At 37.9% G+C, this 12,058-nt stretch overlaps 5 protein-coding genes across 5 annotated transcripts; 4 read left to right on the top strand and 1 right to left on the bottom strand.

The window, feature by feature from the left end:
- Window positions 1–86: 86 nt before the first annotated feature.
- Window positions 87–2,299, bottom strand: LOC17891729 (chaperone protein dnaJ 6). Its single transcript, XM_006298289.2, has 8 exons — window positions 2,192–2,299; window positions 1,673–1,771; window positions 1,472–1,573; window positions 1,191–1,250; window positions 983–1,089; window positions 810–892; window positions 612–702; window positions 87–520 (listed from the first exon to the last, which is right to left on the bottom strand). The coding sequence occupies exons 1-8, from the start codon at window positions 2,231–2,233 to the stop codon at window positions 316–318; spliced, it is 789 nt and encodes a 262-aa protein (XP_006298351.1). The 5' UTR covers window positions 2,234–2,299; the 3' UTR covers window positions 87–315.
- A 315-nt stretch (window positions 2,300–2,614) lies between these two features.
- On the top strand, window positions 2,615–4,191 carry LOC17892071 (ras-related protein RABA4d). Its single transcript, XM_006298439.2, has 2 exons — window positions 2,615–3,060; window positions 3,609–4,191. Exons 1-2 carry the CDS (start codon window positions 2,834–2,836, stop codon window positions 4,048–4,050), a joined length of 669 nt encoding a protein of 222 aa, XP_006298501.1. The 5' UTR covers window positions 2,615–2,833; the 3' UTR covers window positions 4,051–4,191.
- A 318-nt stretch (window positions 4,192–4,509) lies between these two features.
- LOC17893964 (protein ABHD18) lies at window positions 4,510–7,001 on the top strand. Its single transcript, XM_006297933.2, has 5 exons — window positions 4,510–5,148; window positions 5,472–5,556; window positions 5,676–5,845; window positions 6,210–6,484; window positions 6,575–7,001. The coding sequence occupies exons 1-5, from the start codon at window positions 4,770–4,772 to the stop codon at window positions 6,746–6,748; spliced, it is 1,083 nt and encodes a 360-aa protein (XP_006297995.1). The 5' UTR covers window positions 4,510–4,769; the 3' UTR covers window positions 6,749–7,001.
- Window positions 7,002–8,467: 1,466 nt separating this feature from the next.
- LOC17893480 (leucine-rich repeat protein FLOR 1) lies at window positions 8,468–9,931 on the top strand. Its single transcript, XM_006298064.2, has 2 exons — window positions 8,468–9,181; window positions 9,410–9,931. The coding sequence occupies exons 1-2, from the start codon at window positions 8,572–8,574 to the stop codon at window positions 9,781–9,783; spliced, it is 984 nt and encodes a 327-aa protein (XP_006298126.1). The 5' UTR covers window positions 8,468–8,571; the 3' UTR covers window positions 9,784–9,931.
- Window positions 9,932–10,325: 394 nt separating this feature from the next.
- LOC17893965 (leucine-rich repeat protein FLOR 1) lies at window positions 10,326–11,704 on the top strand. The gene is made up of 2 exons (XM_006298150.2): window positions 10,326–10,921; window positions 11,092–11,704. Exons 1-2 carry the CDS (start codon window positions 10,390–10,392, stop codon window positions 11,466–11,468), a joined length of 909 nt encoding a protein of 302 aa, XP_006298212.1. The 5' UTR covers window positions 10,326–10,389; the 3' UTR covers window positions 11,469–11,704.
- The last annotated feature ends 354 nt before the right edge of the window (window positions 11,705–12,058 follow it).

Here is a 12,058-nt window from a genome sequence, read left to right as displayed (position 1 = left end):
AGTAAATAAGTAATATATATATATATATATATATATATATATATATATACTTATATCTCCGCCTATGATGCAAGTTGTAACTCACGTATATATTTGCAAAAGAGGAGAGAGAGTAGAATTTACGATACAGATTCACGAACATTGTGTTTTGAGTAGAATTTACGATACAGATTCAGAAACACTGTTAACACCTACAAGTTTTTTAACCTTAAGAAGCAAACATGTGATTCATTTTCCGCCAACATTGGTTTCCATTACAAACACAAGGAACTAGAGGCTAGACTTTAGCACTCTATCACAATCCACTACGTTCTCTTACTTTTTCCTTGACTTTTTTGATGATCTCCTGCTTTCAACTTTTCTCTGTGCAGCTTCGAACTCTTCTTCGTTTGGCTCAGAGTCGGCACTGCTACCATACCTAGAGACAAGTGACGAGAACAATGTATCGAACTTCTCTTTCCTCTCATCTCTTCGCTGGGATATCATTGCGTATAAATCTTTATCTGCACCCTTTGCTACTCTAAAAAGTATTTAAATTTGAAACAGGTTACAACAATGTTTAATTTCACCGGGAATTTATTGGAAAAGAAGGTGGACATAGGGAAGCTTACTTCCGTCTCATTTTCTGAGGATTAGTGGGAGGTTCTATTTCAGAAATTTCCTTTGCCCATTTCTTGTAAGCTTTTGTTGATTTCACTTCTCCTGCATAAAAGGAAACAATGGTTTCATAACACGCAAACAAAGCAGAACTTGAATGTGTTTTGTAAACATAATTATTACAAAAGAGAGAGGAAAAGGGAGAAGCCTACCCACTGCAATGGCCTCATCAATAATGTCCTTGAAACGGTGTGAATCAAGCTTGGGGTTTGAGCAAAGCATTGAGCAGAAAAGCCTGGAAAATATATACAATAGTAACAACACTGTTTATATAAACTTCGATTCACAAACTCAACAATAATGAAAACAAGGGGATAGTAAATACCTGCTCATTTTACCCTTGAACTTCTTATAGAGCTCAATCAAATCATTTTTTTCGGATTCAGATCCCCTGTAGTTTGCCTCAAACTCTTCAATATCTTCCTCAGTGACCTATAACATAATTGCCACAAGAATTAGTTTGTGAAGGAAACAGAACAAATCACTTGTGTGCAAAGTCCAAAAAGGAACCAAGTGTGTGTGGTCTGCGTCACCTTCTTGTACATAGCCCTGAAGAAGTCTCTCAAGTTGTCAACCACGTCTCCTGATAGATCCTAATAAGATGGAAAAACCAGTTTGTAAGAAAACCTAGCAGTATTCTCACTTAAAAGTTAAATAGCCTTCTTTCACCAACTTCACTGAACAGAAGCTGGAAACGGTTGTACTAGAGACTGATACATGTGCTCTGTATAAGTGTGTAAACAATCTTACAAATTACCAGCATGTTTAAAAAATACTAAAACTAATTCATGAAGATAACAAGAACCAGACTTACAGCATCATCAACCGAGCCAGTTTGATCATAGACTGCCCTTTTCTCTTCATCACCGAGGATTGATATTACCTTTTGCAGCTGCTGAAATTTCTCTTTAGCATCCTGTATGAATCAGAAATTCATGTTTCCATGTAAAACTGGATATGACCCATAGAAACTAAGAAAAGTAAAGAAAAAAAAACTCAAGAGTGAGAGATTAACCTCATCATCCTTGTTTTTATCAGGATGAAGCCTCAATGCTAGCTTATGGTATGCCTTCCTTATCTCCTGTGGAGATGCTGTTGATTCCACACCAAGAACCTACAACGAAGAAGGACTATTAGTTCGTCTCATTGATTTATAATCATAGAATTTGATCACCAGCAAACCAAAAGAATTCTCAATTCTCAGACAAAAAAGATTGCAACAGCCACGGTACAAACTTAAAACTATAAATCATAAACAAGTAAAGTTCTGGTTATTACAATCCTAACAATCAAACGAGACTATCACACTGGAACATTCATCAGACGGGATTAGCACAGGAAAAATTGACAAAACAATCTAAAGTATACAACTATGGATTGAGACATGCGAGCTATAACGGATTAATTGGAACAGGAGAAGCTTAACTGGAACAACCCCCAAATCCAGAAATGAAAACCCTAATAAAGCCTAATCGCAGACAAAAAAACGAAACGAAGAGACAATTCGCAGAGGATAAAGAGAAGTGAGAGATACCTCGTATAGATTTTTCTCACTGGATCTACCATCATTCTCCATGCTCAGCGTCCTTGTGCGAGAAAGAACACACTCACTAGAGAAGCGATCAAGATATCCAAAAACAAAAAAAAAATGGTTTATGGCGCCAATACCTTTTTATGTTGCCGCCTCTTTAACTAAACAGTGTAAAACCTAATCTGGTGACTGAAATTAAGGAGTACTGTAATTAAACCGAGTTTAATTTTTGGTTAATACTAACTTCGAGTTGGTTCTGATTGCGCCGGTTATGACTTTACCGTACCGTACCGTGCCATCATTTAGTTTTAACTTTAAAGCTGGCGAGTAATATATAAACGGCCAAGATGAAATTTGGTGTTTGTGATCCATGGTCCCCGCATCGGCCGTTAATCCTCTCTTTTGCTTTCTCTCTGAATAATTTGTTTTTGTTTCTCTTCTCTCTCTGCCTTAACCACCATCCATTGTGATATGAGTGTCTTGTACCGTTCATGGTAGGTTCCAAGACTCGTCGCGTTTTGATCGATCTGTGTTTGAGAGGAGGAGGAGGAGCTTTTTCGTGTTCGTGATTCTGGACAATTTTGGCGTACGTTTGTTGTTGTTTTTTTTGTTCGAATAGGAATTTTTTAAAAATAAGAGGGAAAGATGTCTAATTTGTATGGAGATTATAACCAAAAGATCGATTACGTTTTCAAAGTCGTATTGATCGGTGATTCCGCGGTTGGCAAAACTCAGCTGCTTGCTCGCTTCGCCAGGAATGAGTTTAGCGTCGATTCTAAAGCCACCATCGGTGTTGAATTCCAGACTAAAACGCTCGTCATTGATAACAAAACCGTCAAAGCTCAGATTTGGGATACCGCTGGCCAAGAAAGGTTTTTGCTTCTTCTTTTTTCTTCCTTTGCACTTACTTACTTATTTTGAGATCAAGAGTGGCATGTATATATAACACAATTTGGTTATTGTCGGAAACAAACATTTACAACTCATCATCCGTTTCAGTCATTAGTTTTGTTCTTCTTCAAATGTTAGGCAACATATCATTCCATCCCATACACCTTAGACATACATGTGAATAACAAGGTTGGAATGGATTATCTTGAATATTTGTTTCTGAGATTGAAAATAACCAGTATGCTGCACTGATAATGTGGCGACAGTATTTGGAGAAGCATGTAGAGTAATTGAAATATAACAGAACCAAAGATTGGTTTGTACTCTGTACTAAACACCATATAGATCCACCTTTGCTTTTGTTACTCTATGAACGAAAATGAGCATGCCCACTTGAGTGAATCAGTTTTATTCTGCAATATTGGTCGATAATCACCAACTATCATGTGTGCTAGAGACTGATTCATTCTGTTTTAAGGCTCTCTTGGTCATTCTGAATCAAACTTTTTTGACTCTTATTGTATTGCAGATACCGGGCGGTGACAAGCGCATACTACCGTGGAGCAGTTGGAGCAATGTTGGTGTATGACATGACGAAACGTCAGTCATTCGATCACATGGCGAAATGGCTGGAAGAACTAAGAGGACATGCGGACAAGAACATAGTGATAATGCTAATCGGGAACAAATGCGATCTGGGAAGCTTAAGAGCAGTGCCAACGGAAGACGCACAAGAGTTTGCACAAAGAGAAAACTTGTTCTTCATGGAAACATCAGCCCTGGAAGCAACAAATGTTGAAACAGCATTCTTGACAATCTTAACAGAGATATACCGTATAATAAGCAAGAAATCACTAACGGCTGATGATGATGACGCGGATGGTAATTCTAGTCTGTTGAAAGGAACTAGAATCATCATCCCGAGTGAGCAGGAGAGTGGGAAAAGAGGTGGATGTTGCGGCAAATCGTAATTCCTACTAAACGAAAGCCAAATATATATTGTATTTTTCTTTTCTTCTTGTTGCTTTGTTGGTTTGTTCCGCTTTATTGTGATTCTTTTATTCGTGTTAGGCCATTTGTTCTTGATATGAAACAATATGCCAAGGTTTACTAGAGAGAAAAAAAAAACAAAAAGCATGATAATGAAACCAAATGCCCCTCAATTTCTTTGTTGGATGCATTGAAAAACAAACACAGAGGACAACCAACCAAACAGATACCATCTCCAACTCATACCAGTGGGGCTTTTTCAATATCATATTTGTTGCAAAAATTTGTCACTGTCAAATGTCAACCTTTGGACGGATGAGATATTGGATAACGTTTCTGTCCGAATAAAAAACCAAAACCCAAACAATGGGCCCACATAATGCCTGCCAGCGTGGCATCTCATGATGATGTTGTTGTGTACTTTCTTCTTCTCTCAATCTCAAGCAGCCCACGCCCACCGTTTCTCTCCTATTTTTTCTTCAATCCTCACGCTTTCTTCTTCTTCTTAGATTTCTCCATCGAGCCCTTTGCTTTTCAGATTTCTTAACCTTGACTTCCAAGTCAAACTCTTCGATTCGTTTATGGATATTACTTCCATTTGTCTTTCTCACCAGATCTGAAGCACCCACCCATATCCGATTTCTCGTATTCGATTCACCGTATTTCTCAATTTTTGGGTCTAAACAGGTTAATTCTAACAATGGTGACGATCAAATTGGGAATGCTCCATTATGTAATTGACCATGTCTACGGAGCGTTTATGCACCGCACGAAGATTACGCAACCCTTCTTCTCCCGAGGATGGGGTGGTCACAATCTCGAATTGCTCGAGCGGATTGTCAAACAGCTCTTCCCTCTTGAGGTTCAAGGTCAGAATTGGCCACCGCCTTTGGTTCGTCCCGTTTGGAAGACTGTCTGGGAGACAAAGACCGCTACTTTGAGAGAAGGTGTTTTCCAGACTCCCTGTTGCCATGAGCTTGCCGCTGCTTTGCCTCCTGAGTCTCGCACCGCCAGAGTTGCTTGGCTTGTCCCCAAAAACGTTCCTCCCCAAAAGATGGCCTGTGTCGTTCATCTTGCAGGTTTGCACCATTGCTGATTCTCGTGTGTTTTGATAATGTGAATATTTTCCCAATTTGGAATTTATCAAACATATATCATAGTTTACGGTCAATGACCAGAAGGAGAGAGATCATGAGTCAAAAAAAGATGTATCGTTTATGATTTGAATGCTTACTGTAATTGGTGTGTAATAATAACCATATTGCTCGGCTGTATTGTTGAATGGCTTGTTTCTGTGATCTTACTTTGTGCATAGCCCTTCTTAAGTCAATGGCTTTTTACTTCCATCGGATGGGATATTATAATAGCTTGCTGATAATGCGTTTGCAATGCATTGATGTAGGCACAGGTGATCATACATATGACCGAAGGCTGCGTCTGGGTGGACCTTTGGTGAAACAAAACATTGCAACGATGGTGCTGGAAAGGTAATGAAAGAGACTTTTTCTCCCTCTGGTGAAAGCCTTAAGAGCAAACCTTTTTGCTTCGACCGCTTTTGAAGCTTTTTTGCCGTGTTTTTGATCAAACATAGATAATGCCACTGCAGCCCTTTCTATGGCCAGAGGCGTCCGTTTCTACAACGTGGTGCCAGACTCCTCTGTGTTAGTGATCTACTTTTACTAGGGAGGGCAACAATTGAAGAGTCACGCAGTCTTATTCACTGGCTAGACACTGAGGAAGGCTTTGGAAAGATGGGTGTTTGTGGGCTTAGTATGGGTAAGTTACATTTATCTTCTTCTCTGAACAACTTATCAGCTATTGCATTGGGTCTGAGATGAGTTTTCTGCAAATGTTGTGGGGTTTGTTTTTAGATCTCTCTACAGAGTTATAGATAACTAAGCTGCTGCTAGTTATCCTTTGCTAATAAGAATCAGCATAGTGTCCAACTCCTTATTAAGCTTCTCAAATGCATGTGCACCCTTAGATTTAGGTTTAAGTGTTAGGATTAGACTAATTTATTGTTGTGAGAGTCATATTCACAATTTGCATCCATTAAGGGATCTATGTGGCTGCAACTCCATTCGTTCGTTGAGTTGTTTTCTTTTCGCTTGAATCTGATAACGGTTGGTGAAAATATTAGGAGGAGTACATGCTTCGATGGTTGGTTCGCTTCATCCAACACCAGTTGCAACACTTCCATTCCTATCTCCACACTCTGCGGTTGTTGCATTCTGCGAGGGAATACTAAAGTATGGAACCGCTTGGGAGGCACTGAGGGAGGAACTTGCAGCAGAGAAGATCACAATGACACTAGATGAAGTGAGAGAGCGGATGCGAAATGTCCTCTCCCTCACAGATGTCACTCGCTTCCCTATCCCCAAGAACCCCGATGCTGTTATCTTTGTTGCTGCAACTGTAAGTAGAAAAACGAATCTATAACTCACTCGCATAATTCAACAGTTTTGGACACACACTGCTGGTTATTGATTATAATGATTTGTGTAGGATGATGGATACATACCGAAACACTCTGTGTTGGAGCTTCAAAAGGCATGGCCTGGTTCAGAAGTGAGATGGGTAACAGGTGGACACGTATCCTCCTTTCTGCTGCACAATGGTGAGTTTCGTAGAGCAATCGTGGACGGTCTCGATAGATTGGAGTGGAAGGAGTCATGGTGACTTAATAACAACACATATACATCACACAACCCCTTTGTAACACAACAAAGGGAGGGGTCATTATGTAAATGTCTAAATCTCCTCGTGTTGTATGTATGTTTTAAGAAGAAAGAAAATTCTTTTCGCTTTCGAAAGTGGTGGGCTCTAATATTCATTTGTCTTGTATTGTTTGTGTCCCAACACATAGCAACCATTTTTGGTGTTTTCACTCATTACATTCCCCATTATTAAAGTCTTTAACACTATTTTTTTCTTTGGTGTTTTATTTTAGGGAAAATTAGCATTATAGTATATTTTCAAAACTTAATTTGTGATATAGTACATTTACTATTCAAAATTGGATAAATAGACAATGGGTCCACTATGTGATATAGAGAATGTGTGAGATAGATGAGAAAGTGGGGTATAGTGTAGTGGTGGTAAATTACAAAAAGGTAGATGTACAAAAGGTATCTGTACAATTCATTTGTACATATAATATGTGTACAGTTTGATATGTACAATTGTATTTGTACATATAAATCATATTGTATAAATACGTGTACAATACAATATAATAGTCAATATACATACAATTATATTTGTACATATATCATTGTATATAGTTTTTATACATACATTTTTCTGTACATATAATAAATATACAGTTTGATCTGTACAATTGTATTTGTACATATATCCTATTGTACAAATACGTGTACAATCGTTTACGACTTATATACTAATATTTGTACACTTATTAAGTTATACAGATGTACATATGTACACGTTTTAAGTTGTACGGATTAGATCTGTACACTTAGTAAATTGTACATATCTAAAATTAATAAAAATTATTTGTTATTATCAAATAAAATCTTCAAACAAAATGCATATCATATAATAGAGAAAAAACATAGATTTTTATATATTTGAAACTTGTAAAAATGAAAATTTTTATTGGCTAGTATTTTAGTTTTTAGATTGAAGGGAGAATGTAATAAAAAAGAAAAAAGAAAAAAAAATAAATATTAATTAAAAATCTGAGAGGAAAGAAAAAAAATAATTTAATTATATATTAGTGACATTGTTGTAAATAAGATGTTTTGATGAGGATTGACAAGGCAAAAAAAATAAAATAGCATAGTAAAAATATGGATTTTGCTAATTGTAAATAGTAATTGTACTATTTCTACAATTATGTTTCAAAAACTGTCTATTTCTTCAATTATTCCTTTATTTTAGCATGTGTTTATAATTATTGTACTCGCTCTGATTGGTTCAGTAGCTAACGTATGCACATAAAAAAAAAAAAACACATGCTAAAACATTTGTGTACCTAATTATTTTACCCGCTGTAATTGGTGCAGTGACTACTGACTAGAGAATCAAAATGTACAGTTCTCACCTATACAGTACAACTTCCAAAACATATATGATGGAAATTACCGCGCTTATGTATATGATGGAAATTACAACTTACAGAGATATATGATGGAAATTACCGCGCTTATGTATATGATGGAAATTACAACTTACAGAGATATATGATGGAAATTACCGCGCTTATGTATATGATGGAAATTACAACTTACAGAGATATATGATGGAAATTACCGCGCTTATGTATATGATGGAAATTACAACTTACAGAGATATATGATGGAAATTACCGCGCTTATGTATGACTTCAATTTATTTTATGAAAGCGAATATTGTACGTTGGGAAGAGTGTAGAACACTGACTGCAAATTTAGTAACATTACACAGCTGTGTTCCATTGAAATCTCTGTTATATATCAGAACTTGCTTCAATGCTCTAAAACAACACCAAAATCATCACAATGAAGCTCCTCTTTGTTCATCATCTCTCTATCTTCTTATTAACCCTCTTTATCTCTCTCCCATCTTCATCCAGCTGCACCCCAAATGACAAAAATGCCCTCCTTCAAATCAAGAAATCCCTGAACAACCCTCCCCTGCTCTCCTCTTGGAACCCTCGAACCGACTGTTGTACCAGCTGGACCGGCGTGGAATGCTCCGACCACCTCGTCACATCTCTCACCATATCCTCCGGCGAAATCTCCGGTCAGATCCCCGTCCAGATCGGTGACCTCCTTGACCTCCGCACGCTCGATTTCAGCTACCTGACCCACCTCACTGGAAACATCCCACGCAGTATCACCAAGCTCAAGAATCTTGACCTCCTCCGGTTAAAGCAAACCAATCTCTCCGGTTCGATTCCTGATTACATCAGCGAGCTCAAGACCCTCACGTTCTTGGACCTTTCCTTTAACCAGTTTACCGGTCCAATCCCCGGTTCGCTTTCTCAGATGCCGAAGCTTCAAGCCATTCAGATCAACGATAACAAGCTAACCGGTTCTATACCAAACTCTTTCGGTTCATTTGTTGGCAACGTCCCTAATCTCTACTTGTTTAACAATAAGCTCTCAGGTATAAAGCCATCATTTTCTATTTCTTTAATTGAATAGTATACTTTTTGGTCAAATCCTTTTTAATGTCAGAACTTAGAACTAGCATCGTACTTTTAAATGAAAATCTTTAGGACTTTTATATAAATCAAGATATAGATTATTTTGGAATTAAGATATTATTTTATAAACAACACCAAAATATTTTGGGATTAAGATTTATAAATCAATAATATTGCTTCATTTACAGGAAGGGTACCAGAATCGTTGTCCAAATACGACTTCAATGCAGTGGATCTGTCGGGAAATGGTTTCATGGGAGATGGTTCGATGTTCTTCGGACGGAACAAAACAACAATACGAGTGGATCTGTCGAGGAACCTGTTTCAGTTCGATCTCTCCAAGGTCAAGTTCGCTAGAAGCATAGTTTCGTTGGACCTGAGCCAAAACCGAATCTTCGGCAAGTTTCCACGGGAGTTGAGTAAGCTGCGCCTAGAGCATTTCAACGTGAGCTACAACCATCTCTGCGGGAAAATCCCAAGTGGCGGTCTCCTTCAGACCTTTGAACCATCTGCTTTCTCTCACAACCTCTGTCTTTGTGGCACACCTCTTAAGGCTTGTTAGATTTAGTTTGATGTTGGCGCAGGCAAAAAATAATTATGTTTGATCTGTGATGATTGAATATACTGTATGTTCATTATCACCGCCAACCAAGTCTATTGTTTAAAATTTAATTAATGGTAAGACAAAAGTAAGAATGTTGTTGAGATTATCAGAATTCTAAGTCTAACATTTATGCGGTTTATGACATATATGCCTCATACTATGAGGTCATAGTTTTGAATTTTGATATAGAGTAAGCACGTTTTTCATATTTGAGCATCCGATAAAACTAATAAACAAAACATTACGTACGAAGAGATAAGGTTTTAGAAATTGTCTGGTGAAGTGACGAGCGTACGTTCAAAATAATTGAATATCGAATCAAACTGGTTCCCCGCATCTACAAACCTTAAAAGAGAATACAATACGAATTAAGGGAATTATGTGAAAAGAATATTGTACGTTAAGGTGAAGTGGAGAACCCATACTGTACAAAACCAGTAACATTTTACACAGCTGTGTTCCATTATTATATGTTATATATATATTTCGAATGAATGTTAAATTTATATATATCACTAAATAAGTTGTATCAATGCCCAAAGTAACCACACCAAAATCATCACAATGAAGCTCCTTCTTCTTCATCTCTCTATCTTCTTCTCCATCCTCTTCACCTCTCTGCCATCTTCTCAAAGCTGCACCGCAAATGACAAAAACGCTCTACTTGAAATCAAGAAATCACTGAACAACCATCCCCTCCTCTCATCTTGGAATCCCCAAACCGATTGCTGTACCGGATGGAGCGGCGTCGAATGCACTTACGGTCGTGTCACTTACCTCACCCTTTCCTCCAAAAAATTCTCCGGAAACATCCCACCAGCCGTCACCAAGCTCAGGAGCCTCGACACCCTCTTCTTTAAGTACAGCAATTTCTCTGGTCCCATTCCTGATAACATCAGCGACCTCAAGAACCTCACCTACTTGGGCCTTTCCGAGAACCAATTGACCGGTCCAATTCCCGGTTCACTTTCACAGATGCCGAAGCTTTTAGCCATTCACGTCAACGATAACAAGCTTACCGGTTCTATACCAAACTCTTTCGGTTCTTTTGTTGGCAACGTCCCTGGACTCGAATTGTCTAACAATCGGCTCTCAGGTATAACCATCATTTTTTACTTCTTTAATAGTACAGTACATATTCAATGATGTTAAATACAGTAGTAGGATTTTAAAATATATTAATTACTTTATTATTAGGATTAATTTTCAACTAGATTAAGGTTTTGTTAATGAATATTGATAAATCCCGGTTTAAAAAAACTACAGGAAAAATACCGGAATCGTTGTCAAAACACGACTTCAACGTGGTGTTTCTGTCGGGAAACAGTTTCGTCGGAGACGGCTCGATGTTCTTCGGACGTAACAAAACAACAATACAAGTGGATCTGTCGAGAAACAAGTTTCAGTTCGATCTCTCCAAGGTCAAGTTCGCTAGGAGCATACTTACGTTGGATCTGAGCCAAAACCAGATCTTCGGTAAGATTCCTCAGCAGCTGACTAACCTACGTCTCGAGCGTTTCAACGTGAGCTACAATCGCCTCTGCGGTAAGATCCCACGTGGAGGTTTCCTTCAGACAAGTGAACCATCTGCCTTCTCCCATAACCTCTGCCTTTGTGGGATTCCACTAGTTAAGGCTTGTTGATTTGGGTTTAACGGCGGCTCTGATATGTTTAATCCATGGACTATGATTAATATTTGTGTCTAATAATTATCACCGCCGACCAAGTTAATTTGTTCCTTGTAAGAATTTAATGTCAAGAAAAAATGGTAAGAATGTAGTTGTTGAGATATCCAATAAGTAATCTCTTTAATATCTCTATGTGGTTCTCAACCATCACATATTCTCGTATATCACATGTTTCAACTCAACTCAACTAACTCTAGTGAATTGCGATCACAATTTTGCTTCAATCTGCAAGCGACCCAACTCTAGTGAATTGCGATCACAATTTTGCAGTCGCCGCACATCTCAATTCTCAACGGCCAACAACGCAAAACGAACAAAACTAAAGACTTCAAGCAACGTGGTCTTATACACACACATGTGCTAGTATATTTTGGAGATGGTTTGTGTTTTTTCTTTTTGCAAACGATTTGTGTGTTTTAGGAAGAGAAAAATAAGACTGGAATACTGTAAGAAGTAACGTAGACTTATTAGGCTATATGGGCCGGGATTGCTCTTCTTAGTGGGCCTGTGAGATTTTTGATTCCAAAACGAATCGTTTCGTCTTT

This window comes from Capsella rubella, unplaced genomic scaffold, assembly GCF_000375325.1.
Source record: "Capsella rubella cultivar Monte Gargano unplaced genomic scaffold, Caprub1_0 scaffold_3, whole genome shotgun sequence".
Classification (NCBI taxonomy): domain Eukaryota; kingdom Viridiplantae; phylum Streptophyta; class Magnoliopsida; order Brassicales; family Brassicaceae; genus Capsella; species Capsella rubella.
This window is presented reverse-complemented; position numbering and strand designations above follow the sequence as displayed.

Bases quoted from the DNA above. Each gene is read 5' to 3' on its own strand.
- LOC17893965 (XM_006298150.2), top strand. From the start codon at position 10,390: ATGAAGCTCCTTCTTCTTCATCTCTCTATCTTCTTCTCCATCCTCTTC. The intron at 10,922-11,091 runs GTATAACCATCA...AAAAAACTACAG, and splicing joins GTCTAACAATCGGCTCTCAG to GAAAAATACCGGAATCGTTG.
- LOC17892071 (XM_006298439.2), top strand. From the start codon at position 2,834: ATGTCTAATTTGTATGGAGATTATAACCAAAAGATCGATTACGTTTTC. The intron at 3,061-3,608 runs GTTTTTGCTTCT...ATTGTATTGCAG, and splicing joins GATACCGCTGGCCAAGAAAG to ATACCGGGCGGTGACAAGCG.
- LOC17891729 (XM_006298289.2), bottom strand. From the start codon at position 2,233: ATGGAGAATGATGGTAGATCCAGTGAGAAAAATCTATACGAG. The intron at 1,574-1,672 runs GTTAATCTCTCA...TGATTCATACAG, and splicing joins ATAAAAACAAGGATGATGAG to GATGCTAAAGAGAAATTTCA. The intron at 893-982 runs GTATTTACTATC...TATATTTTCCAG, and splicing joins TTCAAGGGTAAAATGAGCAG to GCTTTTCTGCTCAATGCTTT.
- LOC17893480 (XM_006298064.2), top strand. From the start codon at position 8,572: ATGAAGCTCCTCTTTGTTCATCATCTCTCTATCTTCTTATTAACCCTC. The intron at 9,182-9,409 runs GTATAAAGCCAT...CTTCATTTACAG, and splicing joins GTTTAACAATAAGCTCTCAG to GAAGGGTACCAGAATCGTTG.
- LOC17893964 (XM_006297933.2), top strand. From the start codon at position 4,770: ATGGTGACGATCAAATTGGGAATGCTCCATTATGTAATTGACCATGTC. The intron at 5,149-5,471 runs GTTTGCACCATT...GCATTGATGTAG, and splicing joins CTGTGTCGTTCATCTTGCAG to GCACAGGTGATCATACATAT. The intron at 6,485-6,574 runs GTAAGTAGAAAA...TGATTTGTGTAG, and splicing joins TTATCTTTGTTGCTGCAACT to GATGATGGATACATACCGAA.